Source organism: Pongo abelii, chromosome 5 (assembly GCF_028885655.2).
Source record: "Pongo abelii isolate AG06213 chromosome 5, NHGRI_mPonAbe1-v2.0_pri, whole genome shotgun sequence".
NCBI lineage: Eukaryota > Metazoa > Chordata > Mammalia > Primates > Hominidae > Pongo > Pongo abelii.
Window position 1 is genome coordinate 165,026,204 of NC_071990.2, and position 20,943 is coordinate 165,047,146.

The 20,943-nt window shown below is 41.0% G+C and overlaps 1 protein-coding gene across 5 annotated transcripts in view; it reads left to right on the top strand.

Moving 5' to 3' along the window:
- Positions 1 to 20,943, top strand: part of PACRG (parkin coregulated) — a 592,936-nt gene that overhangs the window by 351,702 nt on the left and 220,291 nt on the right. For all 5 annotated transcript variants that reach the window (XR_008526781.1, XM_024248816.3, XM_054558790.2 and 2 more), the window contains exon 4: positions 8,256 to 8,405. Coding sequence is in view for 4 of the 5 variants with exons in the window: in XM_024248816.3 (XP_024104584.1) it covers positions 8,256 to 8,405 (150 nt within the window). In the remaining variant the exon portion in view is untranslated. The remainder of the gene's footprint in view (positions 1 to 8,255; positions 8,406 to 20,943) is intronic.

Sequence of the window (20,943 nt, forward strand, 5' to 3'; positions counted from 1 at the left end):
ATTTTAACTTCAGAAAAAATAATAAAATTCTATGAGACACTATAATAGACAAATTCATAAAGACGAAAAGTAGATTATCAGGGACTAGAGCAGGGGCATGGAGAGTCTTTGCTTAATGGCTACAGAGTTGTGGGTGATGAAAAATTTTTGGAAAAAGATAATGGTGAGACTTGCACAACATTGTAAATGTAATTAATGCCACTAAATTGTATACTTAAAAAAGGTGAAAAGGCGTGGTGGCTCACGCCTGTTAATCCCAACACTTTGGAAGGCCAAGGAGGGCAGATCACTTGAACCCAGAAGTTTGAGACTAGCTTGGGCAACATAGTGAGACCCCACCTCTACAAATATAAAAAAATTAGCCAGGCGTGGTGGTGCGTGCCTGTAGTTCCAGCTACTCAGGAGGCTGAGGTGACAGGATCACTTAAGCCCAGGTGGATTAAGCTACAGTGAGCTATGGTCACGCCACTGCACTCCAGCTAGGGTGACAGAGTAAAACCCTGTCTCAGAAAAAAAAGTGAGGGGGAGTAAATGCCGTATTTTATGTTATATGTATTTTACCCACTAAACAAAATAAGGTATTAAAATACATAAGAATGATAAAAAAAAAAAACTAACATGCCTGCTCTCAGCACTATAATGCTGTATTTTCTTTTAGAAATTCTAGCCTCTGTCACCTGACCAAAAAAGGAGAGATAAATATTAGAAAGCAAACACAAATTTAACAATATTTTTGGTAATATCATTACATATAAAATCCAACTTAATTCACTCAAAAACAATTAGATCCAGTAAGGGAATTAAATAAGTTAACCTGTTAACAAAGTAAGTGTACAAAAGTCATATACTTTTATGTGTATATTATCAATAACCTTTAGGAAGAATATTGGGATTAAATAATTTTACACAAATAACAACAAAATATAGAATTTCTTTGAGTATATCTAACAAAATTATGCAGGATCTATGTGAAAAAATACTATAAAACTTTTCCAAGGAACTTAAAGACAAGGAAATTGAAGAGATATCATGTTCCTAATGGAAAGATTCAGTAGTAAAGATGGCAATTGTCTGCCAAGTTATTCTCGAATTTTACCAAAGGTCCAAGCACGTTTTCAGTTTCAACCAATTATCTTAAAGTTTGTCTCAAAAAATAAAGGGTTAAAAATAATCGAGAGAATATGGAGAAAGAACAATGAGAAAGGGATTGAATTCTGATCTATTAAAATACAAAGTTACAATCATGAAGAATATGTAATAACAAAAAAATATACACTGTATATTGATAATTTTTTAGAAAGCAGTTTTTAAAAGCGCTTATCTTTTAGTGGAACGTATGTCTATGGAAAAGATGGTCCCTCCTGTTAGCGTCTCAGTACACAAGTTTCTAGTATTTATTCAGTTTACATTCTATTTTATAAAATGAGGTCCGAGTGCAAATATGCTTTATAGTTTACTTCTTTAGTCACTTGTGTCTTAAACATTTTCCTATTTTAAACTATTTTTTCTATTAGATGACTAATAATTTTATAGTTTTTCATTGTGTGGATATACTATAGTTTACTTAAACAATTGTTGTTCTTAGAACATTTAGATTGTTTCTAATTATCAATAATACTGGGCTTAGCATTCTTTCCTACAATGCTTTGTGCACATTTGCCTAAATCCTTGGACTGACTACCCAGAAATGAAACTGCTGGGTTAGCTGTTGTATGCATTTTTATGGCTTCTAGGTTTATTGCCAAACTGCTCTGTAGAAAGGTTGGAATAGTTTATAACGTGGTGTCTATGAGGGCGTCTCCTCTTTTCTCTTTTCTCAAACCTGTTTCCACAGTGACAGTGTTAAATTGTCAACAACTCTGTGTTAACATGATATTAAAAATTACCAATGAAGTTTGTGAAAGGAAAATATCTTGGGCCCCCAAAATCACTCAGGAAAAGTCAAGCTGGAAACTGCTTAGGGCAAACCTGCCTCTCATTCTATCAAAGTCACCCCTCTGCTCACTGAGATAGATGCAGATCTGATTGGCCTCCTTTGGAGAGGCTCATCTGAAACTCAAACGAATGTAACTGTTTGTGTATCACCTCTCTGTGACCTGGAAGCTCCCTCCCCACTTCCAGTCTTCCTGCTTTTGCTTTAAGTTGTCCTGCCTTTCCAGACCAAACCAATGTACATCTTACATATATTGACTGATGTCTCATGTCTCCCTAAAATGTATAAAACCAAGCTGTGTCCCAACCACCTTGGGTACATGTCATCAGGACATCCTGAGGCTGTGTCACAGGTGCGTCCTCAACCTTGGCAAAATAAACCTCCTAAATTAACTGAGACCTGTCTCAGATTTTCTGGGTTTCACAAGTTGAACATTCCAGAATAGTAAATGTTCATTTTTATGTATTAATTTGTGCATTGTCTGTTTATGTGCCTTGCCCATTTTTTTAATTGGAAGATTCAATCCTTTATTGGGTTGTGATAGCCATTTGTATATTAAGGCTATTAACATTTAAAGCATATGTCAAAAATATTTTTTAGAATTTTGTTTGCTTTTGCCTTTTGTTTGGTGTTCCTTGTTTTAAAAGAAGAAGCAGAAATGTTTCCTTTTTTCCTGATACCACAGTAGTGAATGACATCTAATAGTAGAAAAAGTCCTCACTTTGCAAAAAAAATCATAAAATAGTGGATTTTATGCCTGAGAAAATTATACATGTAGCATATAACCATTTAAGATAAATAACTTTTACCACCCTTGACTTTAAATTATTTTTTCCTTATTCTTCAGCAATTTCTCTATATCTGAGGCCTCTATCTTGTTTATTATACTTAAAGCCAGTAAGCAGTACGATAGAAATCCAATTTTCTGAATAGAAAGGTTCCATTTGTTGATCTATAATGTCAGTAGACTCCTCATGTTAGAACCTTTTCAAAACCTTAAATCTTGAGTTCAAAGTCCTCACTTATGTCTTGACAATAGCTTTCAGGCCCATCAACAAAAGAATAAACACATTTCTTCTCTTTCAAGCTACAAAATCATATTCTCTTTATACCTGTTAGCATACTTTTTCAAAGGAAAAGAACTTTGTTTCAAAAAAAAATCTTTTTGCTTTAATTCCACTGTGACAGTAAGAACAAAAAGACTTCCGACTTGATGGTGTATCTTAATTCTCTGAGAATGAAGAAGAGAAATAGAGGAACTGAAGAGAAAATGGGCAGTGTAAGAAATCCCTGTTGGATGAAGCTAAGAGGCTTTTAAATAGTGCACATCCTGGCTTTGTTTCACAGCCACTGCAGAAGTTTTAGAGCCATTACCTGTCCATTTAGGAGGACTTAGAGCTCCATTTTAGATGCCATTACGCGTAATAGTTCAGGCATTTTACTTCTTGGTCACTGTCAATCCCATAACGTTTATCACAACCATGTTAATTCAGTCAAGATTTCCTAATAGCTAATATCTAATCTATGTCCTAGTAGTTAATATCATTATCCATCGTGAGAGAGATTATTAATGCATGCCCAAATGATCAATTAGGTATAGACATAGACATAAACCTAATACAAATTTAATGTTAGTGTTACTCACATATCTCATATATCCATATGTGTGCATGCGTGTGTGTATATATATATATAATATATATATATGTATATAAATTTACTCCTTGATACCAGTATATTCTACAGGGCAAAATTCTTCTCTCACATTGGCAGTAGATCAGCATACCCAGGCTGTTTTATTGCAACCTTCGGCGGGCACACACTAAAAGAACAACACTGGGATAAGCCAGCATCCAGTGACTACAACGGTCACCAAAACCTTTTCTGCAATTACCACATTCAGGTAGTAATCGCTTTGTTACCTTCCACAGGCTCTCCTACTTATGACTTCATAGTGTCAACAGAACAGCTTTTTTGAAAACACAAAAACAAAATCTACGAAATGGAGTGAGGACTGTATGTGCTCAGTCATACATTTCTTTTAATATATACAGAAATGCAAACAACACACCCATGTGGTTCTGTCTAATCCTTCCTCACTAAGCAGTTTCTAAGACATTTAGCTAGCTGTGGCTCTGAGTCCTTTTTAAGGAGTGGGATGGGAGGGAGAGATGAATAAAGAGAAAAGAAAGAAACCCAGGATCTCAAACATCTGATTCTGTTTGGTTGATACGGCAAGGTGGGACCCAGGGATTCTTGAGCTTGGGAAAAATCACTACAGCCTCACCCTCCTTTTGTACACACCTCCATACTCCTCCCCAGCACTTCCAAACGATCCCAAGAAAGACACACTCCCAGTGACACATCCAGTCAGGGTATCTTTCTACTATCTCAGGTCTTGAACCCCCCAGGGGAATCTCATGCATCCAAGCTGGAGCAGCCCCTGCAGTGAAAGAACTCCTTGCTGGGAAGCTAGTCCCTAGCGCGCTGCTTCCTCTCCTGGAAACTCTTCATGTAAATGACATCTACTCAGCCCTGGGGTTTGTTCCTGCATCTGGGAGCCTTCCCTTAACCCTAGACTGGGCGCGGGACTTGATTGCTTAAACGCCCTGTCCTTCTTATGTGTAATTGTCACATTTGTCATACTTGTTTAATATCTTCTTCCATACTATTTTACAAACCCCAAGAGGTTGGTACCATACTTGCCTGATTCATTTCCATCTTTCCAATTCCTAAAACAGTGATGGGCATGTAATACCTGCACTCTCAATAGACATTTGGTGAGGGAAGCCTAAGTAAGTTAATACAGGTGAAGTGCTCGGTTTAATTCCTGTCACATGGAGGTGCTCACTACATGTTAGCTACAGGTGCTGTGAATCACACACAGAGCTGTGCAGTCCTGAAGCCTAAATCCGTTGAGCATAGTTGGTAGACTTTTTGAAAGAATGTCAACTGCCCCCAATCCTCAGAACATTTCTGGCCTCCCAGTTCTCCTGGTAACCTGAGCTTGTCAGTACATAAGGCTCACTAACCCCTGACATTCTAAAAAGGCAAAACAGCTTTTAGATCGGATAAGACCAGATAGAGAGTCTCTACTGCTGACTGTACAACACGCTGCGTGCCTTCTTCCTCCTCACCTTCTCATGGTGATCTGAAACCTTGTTCTTGAATATCTCATGACTCCAGCTCTTAAGCTAAATGATAGCATTCTAATTTTAGTTGTTTTTCAGCAGATATATTTTGTCCTGCAGTGTGTCTAACTGCTGCTGTAATGAACCATCATGCTGCTGAGTTCTATGGTTATATTTAGGTTGGTTCCCTGAGTGAAGGCTGAGCCGTGTCTTTTCATTACATTTGTATTTACTCTCAAACTAAACAAGAACAGAGTCTGGACTGGACCAGAAGTTGTTGGGGGCTCTGAAGTGTTTTCATACAACAAACCCTAGTTCGTTGCTAGCGGGGATGAATCTGACCACACTTTTAAAAAAAAACTTCCTAGTGATTCCAGAGGAAATGGCTGTGAAACCGCTAAATGATACCTTATATTCTAGGACTTTTAACACAGGATTCGGTTTAGTTCAAACTAGCCAGGCATAAAGGAAGCACTTAGGATAAGTTTGAACTAAACCAAATCCTCACTTATAAGTCTTGGAAAATAAGGTATCATTTAGCGGTTTTGCAGCTATTTCCTCTGGAATCACTAGAAAATATTAAAAAATAAAGTGGGGTATGATTCATCCCTTTCAGCAACAAACTAGGGGCTGTAGTATAAAAACACTGCAGAGCATCCCACAACTTCTGTAGCCAATGGAAGTGGGTAGGGGGCTCTGAGCAACTTTAGCAGGTGGTGAGATGATCAGCTATGCTTGAGGGAGGTTAACCCAGCAGTACCTTGAAAGACAGGTTGGGGAAGTGGAGAAAGACAGAAAGAAAAGAGATCCATACAAGAGCAGGCCAGTGCTCCAGTGAATGGATCCCAAGGATCAGAACCAGAGGAGTGGCAATAAGAATGGAGACCTGGTGGAGAGAAGGTGAGGATGGAGAGTGAGACCAGAGAGAGAAGATGAGGATGGAGACTGGGACCAGAGAAGAGGAGGTGAGGCTGGAGATAAGGACCAGGGGAGAGGAGGTAAGGCTAGAGACCAGGACCAGAGGAGAGGAGGTGAGGATGAAGACCAGGACCAGAGAAGAGGAGGTGAGGATGGAAACAGGAACCAGAAGAGAGATGGTGAAAATGGAGACTGGGACTGGAGGAGAGAAGATGAAAACAAAGACCAGGATGAAAATAGAGAAGGTGAAGATGGAAACCAGGACCAGAGGAGAGGAGATGAAGATGGAGAGTGAGACCAGAGGAGAGGAGGTGAGGATGGAGACCAGGACCAGGGGAGAGGAGGTGAGGATGGAGAGTGAGACCAGAGGAGAGGAGGTGAGGATGGAGACCGGGACCAGGGGAGAGGAGGTGAGGATGGAGAGTGAGACCAGAGGAGAGGAGGTGAGGATGGAGACCAGGACCGGGGAGAGGAGGTGAGGATGGAGACCAGGACCAGAGGAGAAGAGGTGAGGATGGAGAATGAGACCAGAGGAGAGGAGGTGAGGATGGAGACCAGGACCAGATGAGAGGAGGTGAGGATGGAGACCAGGACCAGGGGAGAGGAGGTGAGGATGGAGACCAGGACCAGGGGAGAGGAGGTGAGGATGGAGACCAGGACCAGAGGAGAAGAGGTGAGGATGGAGACCAGGACCAGGGGAGAGGAGGTGAGGATGGAGACCAGGACCAGAGGAGAAGAGGTGAGGATGGAGAATGAGACCAGAGGAGAGGAGGTGAAGATGGAGAGTGAGGCCAAAGGAGAGGCAGTGAGGATGGAGACTGGGACCAGAGCAGAGGAGGTGAGGATGGAGACTGGCAGTGGAGGAGAGGAGGTGAGGATGGAGACCAGGACCAGAGGAGTGTTGGTGAGGATGGAGAGGGAGACACAAATTCAAGAGATACTGCAAAAGGAAAACCAGATGATTTGGTAACATGAGGATTGTGAAGGAGGAGAAACAGGCTTTGACCTGGAGTGACTGGGAACAAGGTTTATCTTTACTAAATATGAGGAACATAGGGAAGAAAAGAAAGTTCAGGGAGGAAATTTAGTCTTTGGAACAAACTGAATTTGAGGTTCTGACAAGATCCAGGCTGATGGAAATGTGAGCTGGAGTTCAAGAACATTGTGAGGACTGCCTCAGAGATGTATTGACCAAAGCGTCATTTCTTTTTATAGCCTGGGTCCTTTTGTCCCTTCACAGTGGCATCTGCTTTAAGGTCATAGTCAATCTTTTTCATTAGAAGGTAGAACATCTTACAAATAAGAGCCTTTGACTTCTTCTTGGAGTCATCTGAGGCATCACATTTTATTAATCACACTTTTGACCTTCTATAATAGATGTTTTATCTGGCTCTTCTCCTTAAACCATGGTACTTTTAGCCACCTTAGAAAGTGCATTACAGGCTCCCATGATTGAAGAAACTGGGGCCAAGAAAATGCCAGTAGGTTAGCCAAGCTCACACAGCCAGTTATCAGCATCCTGATTCCTGGCCCCTGCACTTCCCACTGGGGCAAATGGTGCCTTTCAGACCCTACCTGGTGGCATCTCTTGCTCTGTCTCTGCAGTACAGCTTGTTACTTTGTACTCAGAACTGTTTCTTTAGAACTATCATATTCCTGTGGTCTCTTATAGCTTATATGTTGATTCCTTCCAACTGAACTTTAAAAAATTTTGCTTTTCTTTCCTACTTTCTTAAGGGCCTAAACATAGTCACTTTATGTTCACTTCTACCAAGAATATTCTCGGTGTTTGTAACCAGCCTATAGTTTTGAACACCACACCCCACCCTTCTTCCCGAATAAATGTTTGTTCCATGTTAATGGTTTTAAGAATGGTATGGATTGTTGCATGAAAGAGATTGCTGCATGAAAATATATCTGTTGTCAACCCGCATGGGTTCCTTTAACTCCAGCGACACTAACTGATCTTTTGTCTTTCATACTGCATATCCAACTCAGAGCCCCGGCCTCTTCTGTGAGGGGAAAATGAGCTGCATTCCTAGGGCTGGTGAGAAATTAGTGGCGATGGCAAGAATAAACAGTAATCAGACAAGATTCCATTTAAAACATTAGGGTTGCAATGTGTCATCCAAAGCTGTAATAATAAAGGCCCATTGGTCCCCAGTAGAGCACAGTTTAATTAAATGCATTCACAAGACAACTTTACCTTAACCTTGTAGAACTGATGCTTTCCATTAAAATATTTTCTGCTTGGTCCTTCTTTTACCGTATAGATGCCTTGAACCTCCGAAACCGACAGGTCATCTGTGTCACTCTCAAGGTCCTCCAGCATCTGGTTGTGTCAGCTGAGATGGTCGGCAAGGCCTTGGTGCCTTATTACCGTCAAATCCTCCCTGTCCTGAACATCTTTAAGAATATGAATGGTGAGTGAGCCCACGAGTCAAAATGTCTTTTAAGCCAAAGAAAAAGGGAGTGGTTTGAAGTAGAGTTAATTAGCAACATGTTTAGGATTTATTATTGCATATAAACCATGATCCATTTGGAGATCTAAATAGCATATTCCCACCCCTTCTCCAGCTACTCCCTAGGGAAACAGTAAAATTAACAATTTCATTTATTACTCCTCACGTACAGCTTACTTACTCAGTACAGAAGCGCTGAAGCAGTTCTATAAGCTTCCAATAATTAAATTGTGAAGTTTTTTTAATGATCTTTTGAATACATTAGTAAGTTTTGAGTTTGTTCTTTTTCTTGGTAGTGATTCTACCTTTAGATACTTCCTGTTACAATTTCAGTCAGTTTTTTTCCATTGGTTTAAGATGAATTTTTAAGCACTATTATTAAAATGTGATAAATGGTTTTGATGATTCATTTTTTTTGTAGTATTATTCTGTAAGCTTTGGAAAACACAGATGAATTCAGATGGCTCTATTTTACCCTAACAAAGATATTAGCAAGATTTTGGTGACCCTTGGCAGGCAGCGGATGCACATCTATTCATTAAGAGTGTGATTTCCTTGAAATGATGAGTCTAATTTTCTTTTTTGTTGTTAATTTTGAAGTTCCATACTTCTCACATGCATGGTATAAGTCAACATTGAAGGTATTTCCTGACAGTGGTATCAATAAGTTAGCAATTTAATGGAGCACTGAATGAAACTTTTGCAACATGATCTGCTCATCGTACATTCAAGAAAAAAAATCAAACAAGAAGCTGAGTTTACGGCAGCTCCTGCCACAAACAAACTTTTGTTTGAAATCACTATTTTTTATATTATTACTCAATTGCTATTATGTTTGCTCCAGGCATAGACTATTCAGGAAATCACGGAATTCTCAAAAAGCTTTTAGCTCTCTTTCAATAGTAGAACCGGCTTATATGTTAAATACTATAAATATTTAGAAAAAGGACTTCAAACTGGAGTTATAGGAGCTTACAAATGCCTGTAATGGAGTGCTTGCATGATATTCTGTTCAAATTATCTGAAGAGCTGTGGGTAAGGTGAACATTGAGGCAAGATGGTTAGTCTTTAAGCAAAGTAATAACTGGATTTTAATAATTGACTCTCTTATTGTCAAAACTTAATGTTTTAGTAACAACATTCGTACATTTGGAAAATACTTATTTAAATAGTCTTCATTCATAGTTCATATTTTTACCATATAGTAGCAGCAAATATCCATGAAGTTGTGGGAGACTCCTGATGTGCACCTTGTTCAATTAAGGTCCATAAAAGAAACTCTAACTACACACCTTATATTTAGATTCTAGTAACTTGAGGGAGATAGAGATAAAGATGTTCTGATAGAGATGAGAGCATTATTAAAGAGATGGAAGCATCAGAGAACAGCCACCCCCAAATGTCTTAGTTAACATTTTTGAAGTGTGCGATTCACTAATATTTCCTCAGTAATCCTCATGCAAACCTATGATGCATGTACTAGTACTATTTCCATTTAATAGTTGTAAAAGTTGCCTCTTGTAGCTTTTCTCCCATGTGAACATTTGTTTCTGTACTTGATGATCATGGAAGATGAGCCTGAACACATTTCTCCTTTCTTGCCTGAGTATCTAGGAATAGGTAGCTACTGCAACACTGCTTTAATGCTTTTGTTGGTCACACAAGAAAAGCTAGAACTTATATCTAAGCATCATTCTGTATCCCTGTATAAAAGTAGAAAATCAGTGATGTTCAAAGGACAATTAGAATCTTTCTTTATCCTCAAGGAAATCTATAAAGATGGATAAATATTGCTGCCACAAAGACAGATAAATCTTGTTGGGAGCTCTAGGCTATTAAATAAAACAATTGGTTTCTACTGCTTTCTCAGTATAGTTTTTCTTTAAATCTTTAACTCACAGGTGTTCATATACTTAACAAAGAAAATTATTGACTTTAAGAATAAATCCCTAGTAAGATTTTATCAATGTGGGACATTTAAAGTTCATACTAGAGTCCTTAATTGGTTCCAAACTCAGCTAATTCTTTTGGAGTCTTTCTAAACGCATGCACCAGGAATTCTACATTTAAATTATTTTTCTCCTTAACATTTTTCTGACATTTGAAGGGAAAAATATTATCTTCCGCTTCATTTTCTACTTATCTTAGAAACCTGTCACAACAATGCCAGCCTGCAGTTTGCTGTATTTTCAGAGGGTCCTATTACAAAATTGGAGCATTCTAGCTATAAAAACTTAAAACTGTTCCTTAAAGTAGCTATGTTACCCCAGATCCAATTCTTTCAGAAAAAAAAAGCTCATCACAGGATTTTCAATTACATTAGAATTTTCACTAGAAAAATGATTTAGCTTTAATAACATTTTAATAAAGCCTGCTTTATGATATACATCACAAAATTATATATACTTATTTTATGTAAGCAGATGTCCTTAGTAACAGATATAATTATTTACAATTAAAATTACATTAGAAATTGACAGTATGTAGCAGTAGAAAAAACTTATCTTAAATTTCAATGTATTTGAGAACAATTGCACATTTCTGTATTCCTCTTTTTTTTGTATTTCTCTTTTATGTAAATCAATGTCTCGTTAAACTCAGATTCACAAATATTTCTTTCAAGTCCCACTACAAAATTCTTTTTAGAATGAGACCAGATACAAGTGACAAAAAAGAATGAGAGAAAATATTCTTTCAAATAAAATGACCTGTCTGTCTATCAGCATCCCCTCGAAGAGCAAACATTAGATCAGTTCTACTGCCTGAAGTTTTTACAATGTCTCCTGTTTTAATGTCACATGAACTTCCTCTGAAATAAGCAATGGGGGTTGCAGAGCCAGGGACCTGGACATTGGCACAGTGGCCCATGTGAGGAGCCCAGGCTTCCAGTCTTTTCAATGACTAGTTGGAAATCAGGTAGGGCAGGGAGGAACAGTCCATGCTTACAGCACCAATTCAGGCCCCATCTACACGATCAGAACAACGAAAACTTAGAGCCAGCTGCACTAGATCATTCTTGTTCTAGCACAGAAAGTGGCTATATCCTCTTGTGTGTTCATAATATTTTTCACAGAGTTTAATTAGGCTATAGTTAAAACAAGAACAGATAAATCTGAGATGTGAATGGTAGTGTAGACTAAACAGTAACATTTTGGAGCCAGAAAAGCTGTGCCTTCAGGCAAATCCCTTAAAGTCTCTAATCATCAATTTTTCTGTCTACACAAAATATGCATCGTAACAACTTTTCATTAGGGTGGGCATAATTAGAGACAAGGTGTTCAGGGCACCTTCACATGGAGCCTGTCCATGACCAGGTATTAATGAGAGAGCCATTATTATTACACAACATTATATACATATACAATAGTATATATTATAGAAGAATATCATGCTTTATCAATTATTATGTAACAACACAACCAGGCAACTGAAAGTGTTGTGTGTGACCCATAGCGCTCTCTCGTTGGGTGACCTGTCGCTTGGCCCTCTGTGAGCCTGTGAGTGGCATGTGGCCTCCCAGTCTCACCAGCTGCGTCAGTGCCTTTGCTTCAAATGGTTCATTTTGCCTCTAATTGCCAAATGCAGGGCGAGTGGCCAAATAAGTGAAAGACTCAGATTCATTCACTGGTAACAGGTTTTCAAATCCATCCTTTCCTGGCATAATCTTTCAGCTTGAATATGTGACTGGTGTTTAGGGAGCATCGTATTTACAAAAGAGAAATCTCTTTCCAGCACAGACAAGGAAAGCCTGGGCCAGGGTCCTCTTCGAAACAACCAAACTGCTATCTAAGCTTTTGAGCTTATTTCCTTGCATTCTAAACAGTGAATTTTGGACGTAAAACATGCTGTCTTTCCACTGACTGCTTTGAGGGGAAAGAGAAAGGGGAGCTCCTACAAAATATTCCTTGAATGCATTTGTCATACAGCCAATAGCAATTTATTCTTTCCTATGTTCTTTCACAACTGTTATTAAAGGTTACAGAAAATTAAAACAATAGGAATCTTCAATTTATAGCTTTCAGAGATGAAACTACCAAATTAATATTGCAGAGTATTACATTTGAGGAGCATGAGCCAATAAATGCCATTAAAGCATTTACAGCTGGAATATGGGCTCCGCCAGCAGATTAGGGCTCTCCGACAGGCCTGTTTACCATATTTTGGTTCATTTCTAACAGTACCAATAGTTCTGAAACAATCCCTACCTGAAAGATTTCAGACTCCAGATATCAGAGACTCTGATAATGTTGTAAATTTATGTCATGAATTATGCAAAAGTGAACATAATAATAAAATATCACGTCCCCACATTTGTAGAAATCAAATAGCTTGGCTTTATCTAAGATAAATCTAAGATGTATACCATTATAGACTAATAAAAAGTTCATTAAAGAGACTTAAAATTTTAATTCAGATGCAGGCACATGAAAACATGTAGGGAATGAAGATGCCTGAAGTTTGCAAAATTTTAGGATGTTTGTACAAGGTCTTTGACCTGTAATTTAAATGGCTTCTAAAAAATAGAAGTAATTATTTTATGTTGATCATCTTTTAAAACAAATTCTAAGGAGAACCTAGGCCTTGTAAGTCAACCTGATTCAAACCCTCCTTGATAACCCTCTTTGATATTCGTGTGAGTTCTCTGGGACCAATTCTTATGCTCTTTTCAAACGTTGATGAACTTCTGGGAATGAATTGTCTACCAGACAACAGCAGCAACAAAACTTTCAGTTTTTCTGTCCCATAGTTGATGTATATAAAGGTTATTTCTCCTCACAGAGATTTACATTTAATTTTGGAATTAAAGTTCATTCCCCATGGAATTCTGAACAATTTTGCATTCATGATTTACATTTTAGAAATTTACTTCAAAGTCCCTTTGAAATGGTTAAATGTGTTAAATTTGAACCATGAGATTATCCTAAATTCACGGAGGAAATTATTAGAACTACAGCCCCCCACATTTCTGAAAGTTAGATTTGGAATTGTCATGCATATATCTAGTCTCTCTGAGCACTTCCTCCACGCACGCTGAACTCATTTGTCTACAGAGAATCCTGAGATTATAAAGATGGAAGATCCATGTAGGAGTCCTTTGGTCTAAGAATATCTCCAATTTACCAAATTATACAATCATTACTTCCACGAAGGCAAAATGTTTGTGTTGGTCTTTCCTTTTCTTATGTGGAGCTTGGCACACCTAGTAGAATCAGGTGCCTAATATGTGCTCGTGTGAAATTAGTTCACTAACTCAGCCTACACAACCAGTACTTATTTATTCCATCTTGTCCAAGCAGCCTCACTACTTCAAGGGGTAGCCTGTTCTACTTCCAAAGAGAAAGGCAGCTCCTGTTTTGAAAGGAAATTTACACCTAACATTTCCATCTGGTTCACCTCTCTCGTCTAAACTACACAGCACAATGGTTAATCCTTTTCCACATATAGCAAGCCCTCGGGAAATTATAGAAAACTTTCCTTCCCCCTCGATTCTCCAAGTGCAATATCCCTACTTCTTCCAAGCATTCTCTATAAGCAGAGCTCCCAAAGCCTGGAAAATCTTTGACGATGGGGACAGAGGACTCATTTCTACAGAAACAGATGGTTGTGCAATGATCTAAGTGAGAGGGCAGCCCAGGACAGCAGGTGGTCCTGGGAAGGGCTCAGGCCTCCCTCCCTCACCTGTTGCCCCCACGCGTGGTCAGCCCATAAAGACCTCTTTACCATGGTGAAACCTACACATGCTTATGAGGTTAAACGCCTTTCCTCTTCACTGAGACTGCTACATTTGAGTCTATTTTCAACCCAAATCCACTTATAAAAAGCATCAAGGGAGTGGGGTCAGTCACAAACTGTAAATTACGTCTCTATGTGCTGTTCTCTGTAGACCTCCCTGGTTGCACCTGCCCGGAGGGAAGGACTATTCTGAGTTGTCTGTAACCTGGTAGGGTGATGACTAAAGAAATCAGAATCCAGCTCTGAAGGCTGTGTCTTAGCTTCCTGGAGCCACGTAACGAATTACCATACACACAATGGCTTCAACAACAGAAATGTATCATCTCCCAGTTCTGGAGGCTACGAGTTAAAGATCAAGGTGTGGACAGGGTCGGCTCTCACTGCAGGCTCCGGGGAAGCCTCCTTCCTGCTGCTTCTGGCTTCCTGAGGTGCCAGCGTCCTTGAGCTTCCGGAGATGCCAGCCATCCTTGAGCTACTTGGCTTGTGGATGACATGTCACTCCAGTCCCACCCCATCTTCATGTGGCCTTTCTTCCTGTGCATCTGTCTCTGTGTCTCTTCTCTTCCTATGAGAATACCAGCCCTCATAAGGATTGGATTAAGGGCCCACCCTACTCCGATACTCCAATATGACTTTATCTTAACTACTTACATTGGCAATGACCCTATTTCCAAGTAAGGCCACATCCTAAAGTTCTGGAAAAGACAGGAATTTGGGGGAGACACTATTCAATCCAGTCCAGATGATATAACTCTTTCCTATAGCCTGTGGAGAGAAAATCTCATCTTTGATAAATAAAGGTAGAGGTTTTATGTTCATTTCACTCCTTCACATTGCTGTAACTACTGATACTGAGCCTGCTCTGCGCGGACTAATGAAAACTCCCCTTTCAACAACAAAAATGTCATGCCTTTTCCTTTCAGCAGGAAGGGTTTGTTTAGTTAAGAAAGAAACTGGACCTGGATAAGTTTTGAGTAGGGGAGAAGCAGGGAATTGATGTTTCTCTTCTTCTTCAGTAATGCTGCAAACTAACCAGAGATGGAAGCTCACACTTCCAACAGCTCTGGATGCTGCCCTGGGGATCCCATAGCAGCACCCCAGGGTGCTGCTGCACCAGCCCAGTCTCCAGGGACCTGGCCACGGTGAGGCCGGTTCACCTGGGCCTGTCCCGGCCCAAACCAGCTGGGCAGGAGGCTCAGGCCCCTCTGTGCCCGAAGGGGTTTGTACCAATAAATGCGGGTCACCTGGTGGACAAGGCAGGGGAAGATGCTTTGGGAAGATGGAATAATTTGTGGAGAAACAAGAAATGGGACAAAGCATGCAGCTGCCGAGCACAGCACTGAGGAGCAAAGGCTCTGGCTGCAGTTTTTCTGGGTTCAAACTCTGTTTGCCAGCTGTGGCTTTTGACGGGTTATGTAACAACTCGGTGCCTCAGTCTCCATAATTTAAAAATGAAGTTATTGGGAGGATTAAAGCAGCTCATTGACTTGCAGAGAACTATAAGAAGGTCATTTTTCAGGAGTATCTACTTGGAGAGAAGGAGGGGAATTAATTGTGGAATCGAGTGTAAGTGCTTTGAAACTAGCGTGTTAGGTAAATGTCTCCTACCCGCAGCACAGGATTTATGGAGAGAACCGAATATATGTGGCTTTATGTGGTCCTTCCAAGAAAATTAAGTGAAATTTATATAAGTTAATATCATAATTAACATCTAAGATGATTAGATATGAAATAAATATTCAAGAATCAATACCTTTCCCATATGCCAGCAGTCAGAAATGCAATGCAAAGTTCATTTCCTAGATGCTACTAATTCCTAATTGCAAATATTCCAACCCAGACAAACTTTCACTGCTCAGCTCTCCCTTCCCCTGAAGACAGTTTAGTTCCTTCCTTGGCCCTCTCACATCATTGCAAAGAAGGGCTGAGTAGTGACCTACGCACAGGGCTGCATCAGCAGGTTCACTGGCCTGCCCCAGTGAAGTGGTGAAATCCCAACCTCTTTCCACTGTGTTCTGTTTTCGATTGGCCCTTATATTTGTGGTTTCTCTGTATAAATCTCCAAGTTGTCGTGTCCAGGTTTCTCCTGGACATCCCCATTTCACCAGCATCTGGCTTTACCACTGTCCCCACTTATGCAACTTTACCTGAAGGGATCAGACTGCCAAGAGGATACTGAGTTGCAGACAGGTTCATGGCCCAGGCACATCCCCATTGTTTCTGGACCAGTGGCAAATGTGGTGTATCTAGAATGGCTTGTGTAGGAGAATCCCATTCATTGGTTCTGAAATGGTGATGAAAGGTGTCGACAAAAAGACTCACACTCTGTAAAATATTTAAAGAGGCTTATTCTGAGCCAAATATGGGTGACCATGACCCAAGGCACAGTCTCAGGAGGTCCTGAGAAGATGTGCCTAAGGTGGTTGAGTTACAGCTTGGTTTTTATATGTTTTAGGGAGACATAAGACATCAATTGATATGTGTGGGGTATACATTGGTTTGGTCCAGAAGGGTGGTGGTTTACAGGTCATAGTGGGTTCAAAACTTCCTGATTGGCAATTGGTTGAAAGAGTTAAGTTATTGTCTAAACACCTGGAATCAACAGAAAAGAGTGTCAGGGTCAAGATAAGGGGTTGTGGAAACCAGGTTTCTTATTATATAGATGAAGTCTCATAGGTGGTACCCTTAGAGAAAATAAGTTTTCAGATGTTTCCTAATCAGACCCTTAAAAGATGCTGGACTCTCCGTAAATCTCTTCACGACTGGAAGGGCATGGAATGGGGAAAGATCTATTCTGTTAACAGAGATTCTTTATAGATACAACTTTCTCCCCACTAAAATGAGTTTTCAGGCCATTTCAAAATACAGCAAAGAAACACATTTTGGGGTGAAATATTTTGATTTTCTTCTTTGTCTGTCATGTGAGGTTATGCCAGAGTCAGCCTGGAAAGTAAGCCACATTATATAGGGTTAAATGAAACCCCTCTGATGAGATTTTATGGTTTGTGGGGCGTGACTCTCCAGGTCCCTTAGATAGGAATTTGGGCAAGACAAGTAAAAGGTCAGAGTTCAGTCCTCAAAGGGAACTGCAGTATGGAAACAGCAGCTCAGGATGGAGCTAGAACTGGCATGCCCCCTGCCTGTGTGTGGAACAGGCCATGTGATCTGAAGCCTGCTTCTCAGCCTGTGAGCCACCCTACTGCCAGTCTAGGGACCTCTGGGAGATATCTCTGCTCTTCCCTCCAGATCCACACTCAGATATCCCATCCTTTCAGTAACCTCCCCTGACTCCGCCCCCACTAGCAGAAGAGAGGGCTCGCCCCTCCGGTTATTCCCAGTCTGCCTTGCTGGGTAGAGGTCCTATTTCTTGTATCCCTCCTCACCAGGCGGGAGAGCCCAGATGCCAGGTGACAGTTGGGACAATTGGCTTTTGGCTGGACCTGTTTTCAAAGCCATGTTTGGAATGTGTGCTTTTGTTACAGGAAAGGGGTCCTGATCCAGATCCAAAGAGAGCGTTCTTGGATCTCACGTGAGACAGAATTCAGGGCAAGTCCATAGAGTAAAGTGAAAGCAAGTTTATTAAGAAAGTAAAGAAATAAAAGAATGGCTACTCCATAGACAGAGCAGCCCCAAGGGCTGCTGGTTGCCCATTTTTATGGTTATTTCTTGATGATATGCTAAACGACGGGTGGATTATTCACGTCTCCCCTTTTGAGACTGTATAGTGTAACTTCCTGATGTTGCCGTGGCGTCTGTAAACTGTCATGGCGCTGCTGGGAGTGTAGCAGTGAGGACAACCAGAGGTCACTCTCATTGCCATCTTGGTTTTGATGGGTTTGGGCCAGCTTCTTTACTGCGACTCATTTCATCAGCAAGGTCTTTATGACCTGTGTCTTGTGCCAACCTCCTATTTCATCCTGTGACTTAGAATCCCTTCACTGTCTGGGGATGCAGCCCAGTGGGTCCCAGCCTCATTTTACCCAGCATCTATTTAAGATGGAGTTGCTCTGGTTTAAACGCCTCTGACACCTTGTCACCCCTCCACCCCTCTGAGGTACCCCAACAGGGATCCACAGACAAAATGGCTGGGTTGTGGCTGGTTTCCAGTGCTTGGCCAGTGACATCCCTCCTGCTAACTGAGAACTGGTACATTTCCCAATCAGAGATTGCCACCAATTCAGCTAAGGCCTTACAGATCTGCCTAGAGAAATCTGTATAATATGCTTTAATGTATTTAAATGCTCAAGATGGGCCCCAAATGAGCAGGCATGCAGATATTCGCCCAAGAGAAAACAGCGTTCTTTTCTATTTATGCAACAGAAAGTTTTACTTAATCTGAGCAAGAAAGCAAATAGCAATTTCTAAAGCTTTAATTTAAGGAGGCTTCTCTATTCAGTCAGCTCATAATTTGTAGTTTTAAGTCCCCTAAAATATCACCTATTCTGGATTTGCTGATAATTAAGAGTTCATTCTGATTTTCCTTTATATGCAAATCTTCCATGAGCACCAACTAATGACTTTTTAAAGGCCTCTTTGTGGACATTGCAGAGAAAATAAGAATGTCACCAAGTGTAATTGTTATGTTGAATATCACTATTCATGCCATCGTTAAAAGGTCCGTTTAAAGGGGGTGAGAGACAAAAGCTAAGCTTGACTGGGTGGAGGAGCCTTTCCCTGCCACTGCGGAACCCCTCGCAGGGGTGGGTAGTGAGGGTGAGTAAATTGTTCTGCCCTCCCCTGAGTTCCCAGGCTCCTTGAATCACACGTGCTCTCCGGGAGACTGATGGGAACGCGCAGCTTGCTTCGCTCTCAGACCTTCTCTCCCCTCCCAGCGCGGACGGGCTCCAGGCTAGGAGCTCGCAGAGGGACAGGCTGTGTCGCCTCGCCTCTCCCTGCCTCCGTGTAGGAGTTCCCCGCCGCAGAGGTCAGGAGGGCGGGAATGACGCGGGAGCCGTGGCTGCCTGGACTCCAGGGCGGCCCCAGGGGCCGAGGACAGCCCGGTGGAGGCGGCTACGGCTGGGTCCGAACTCACCGCGGCCTCCCCTGCAGGGACCTGTGTCCAGCCTCCACGGCCCTGCAGCTGCATTCGCCTCAGCCTCTCGTGCTGGGATCCCTGGGCCCTTCTAGATTCCTATCACACAGGGTCAAAAATGCCCCCACCCGTGCACGCTCGCCGTGAGAAACCCACTCCCATGCCGAGCCCTGATCGCCCGGCGTGCTGCCCGGCCTCCAGCCCTGCTGCCTCGGCCTTTCCATTCTGCACCGCAGGGAAGGCCCAGGCGTCGCGCGGCCAGCCCCTAGGGACACCTTCAGGCTGCTCGAGAGGGTTCCAGCTGCCGGGTCAGGAGCAGAGCACAGCCACCAAGCCCTCCGAGAACACCAAGGCACGTCCCGCCGTCCCCCCAGCGCGTGGCCAGTTCCCCGCGACTTTTTAAGCAGTTCTGCTGACGGCGGCCCCCACACCTGCCTGGGCCCACAGCTCACCCAGGTCGAGGGACCCTCGTGTCAGCTCCCTGCCACACCTGTGCTTTGCTTTCTCCAAATAGGAGACTGTTGGAGAAATGTTCCACTTAGTATGAAATCAGCTCTCCATTTTATTGCCTTTCTTAAAAATCTGTAATTTTTACTTTGACAGAATGGAATATAAATGGCTCAGAATAAGCTTAACCATCAATAAATATGGAGTTGAAAAATACAATGGACATATTCCCTAGAAAAACTGCCAATATTATTGATATTTTCTTGCTTGCCTGCTTTCTGTATTATATTCTCATGTACATCTTGAATTAATGTTCCAGGTAATAAAGAAGAAAGGTAATGATGGCAACGTTATTATGACCAAGTTCTATTCAGAGCCCTCGAAGATCAATTTACTTTTTTTGCTCTTAAATACAGTACTTTAATATGAGCTTTAGTGAGCATATTTATATTCATTTTGAGGTGGTTATACAATGAAATTAAAAATCATTCTCCATTCAATGACTTTTAATTTAGATTTTGCATACTGATTACAACTCTGCCTCTGCCCCCGCTCCCGAAAAACCCTACATTTCATCTTAAGTTCATTTCTTGGAGGTATCTTTGTCACAAACTAAAAAACGAATGATACAATACTGAAATTTAAAAAACAAGAATGTAATTGGCCCATAATGACAGGATTATTGCCTGGTAATTTTCCCACTATTTTAAGCTTTGTGTTTGACCTGCATGCTAGTTGGATATTTATTTGTGTATATCGGGTTTTGAGAAGTTTATAGTTTTTCTAACAGAAATCACTGAATGTAGCATATATTTGTATGTGTCTTTATTTATTATAAATATGGTAAACAATCACCTAACCAAATGTCTTAGATGTTGTTCTTTCTGGAAGCATATTTTGTCCTTCCAAAGTTTCTTAAAAGCTGTGAGTGTAGGATAATGATATTCAAAGAGAATCAGTACCGTTTCTATTTTTTTGATGACCAACTAAAATTTCTAGAAGAATTTCTGTTAGGACCATAGACAACCGTGGAGTGAGGAGAAGGAGTGTGATGTCAGGCCTGTAAAAACCTGCTTAAAAAACAACCTGTACATTCACCTTTCTTCATGTACCTGCTGAGCTAGCCACTGGCGGCTGTGGAACATGACGCCTTCCTGCTCTCACCTTAAGCCTGGTTGCGCTGCCTACACAAAGATGCACCAGGCTACCTCCAAAAGCATTAGAGAGCAATGTGGTTTTTATTGAAACCACATATATGGTTCTTATGAAAGTTTTTTTTCGGGGGGA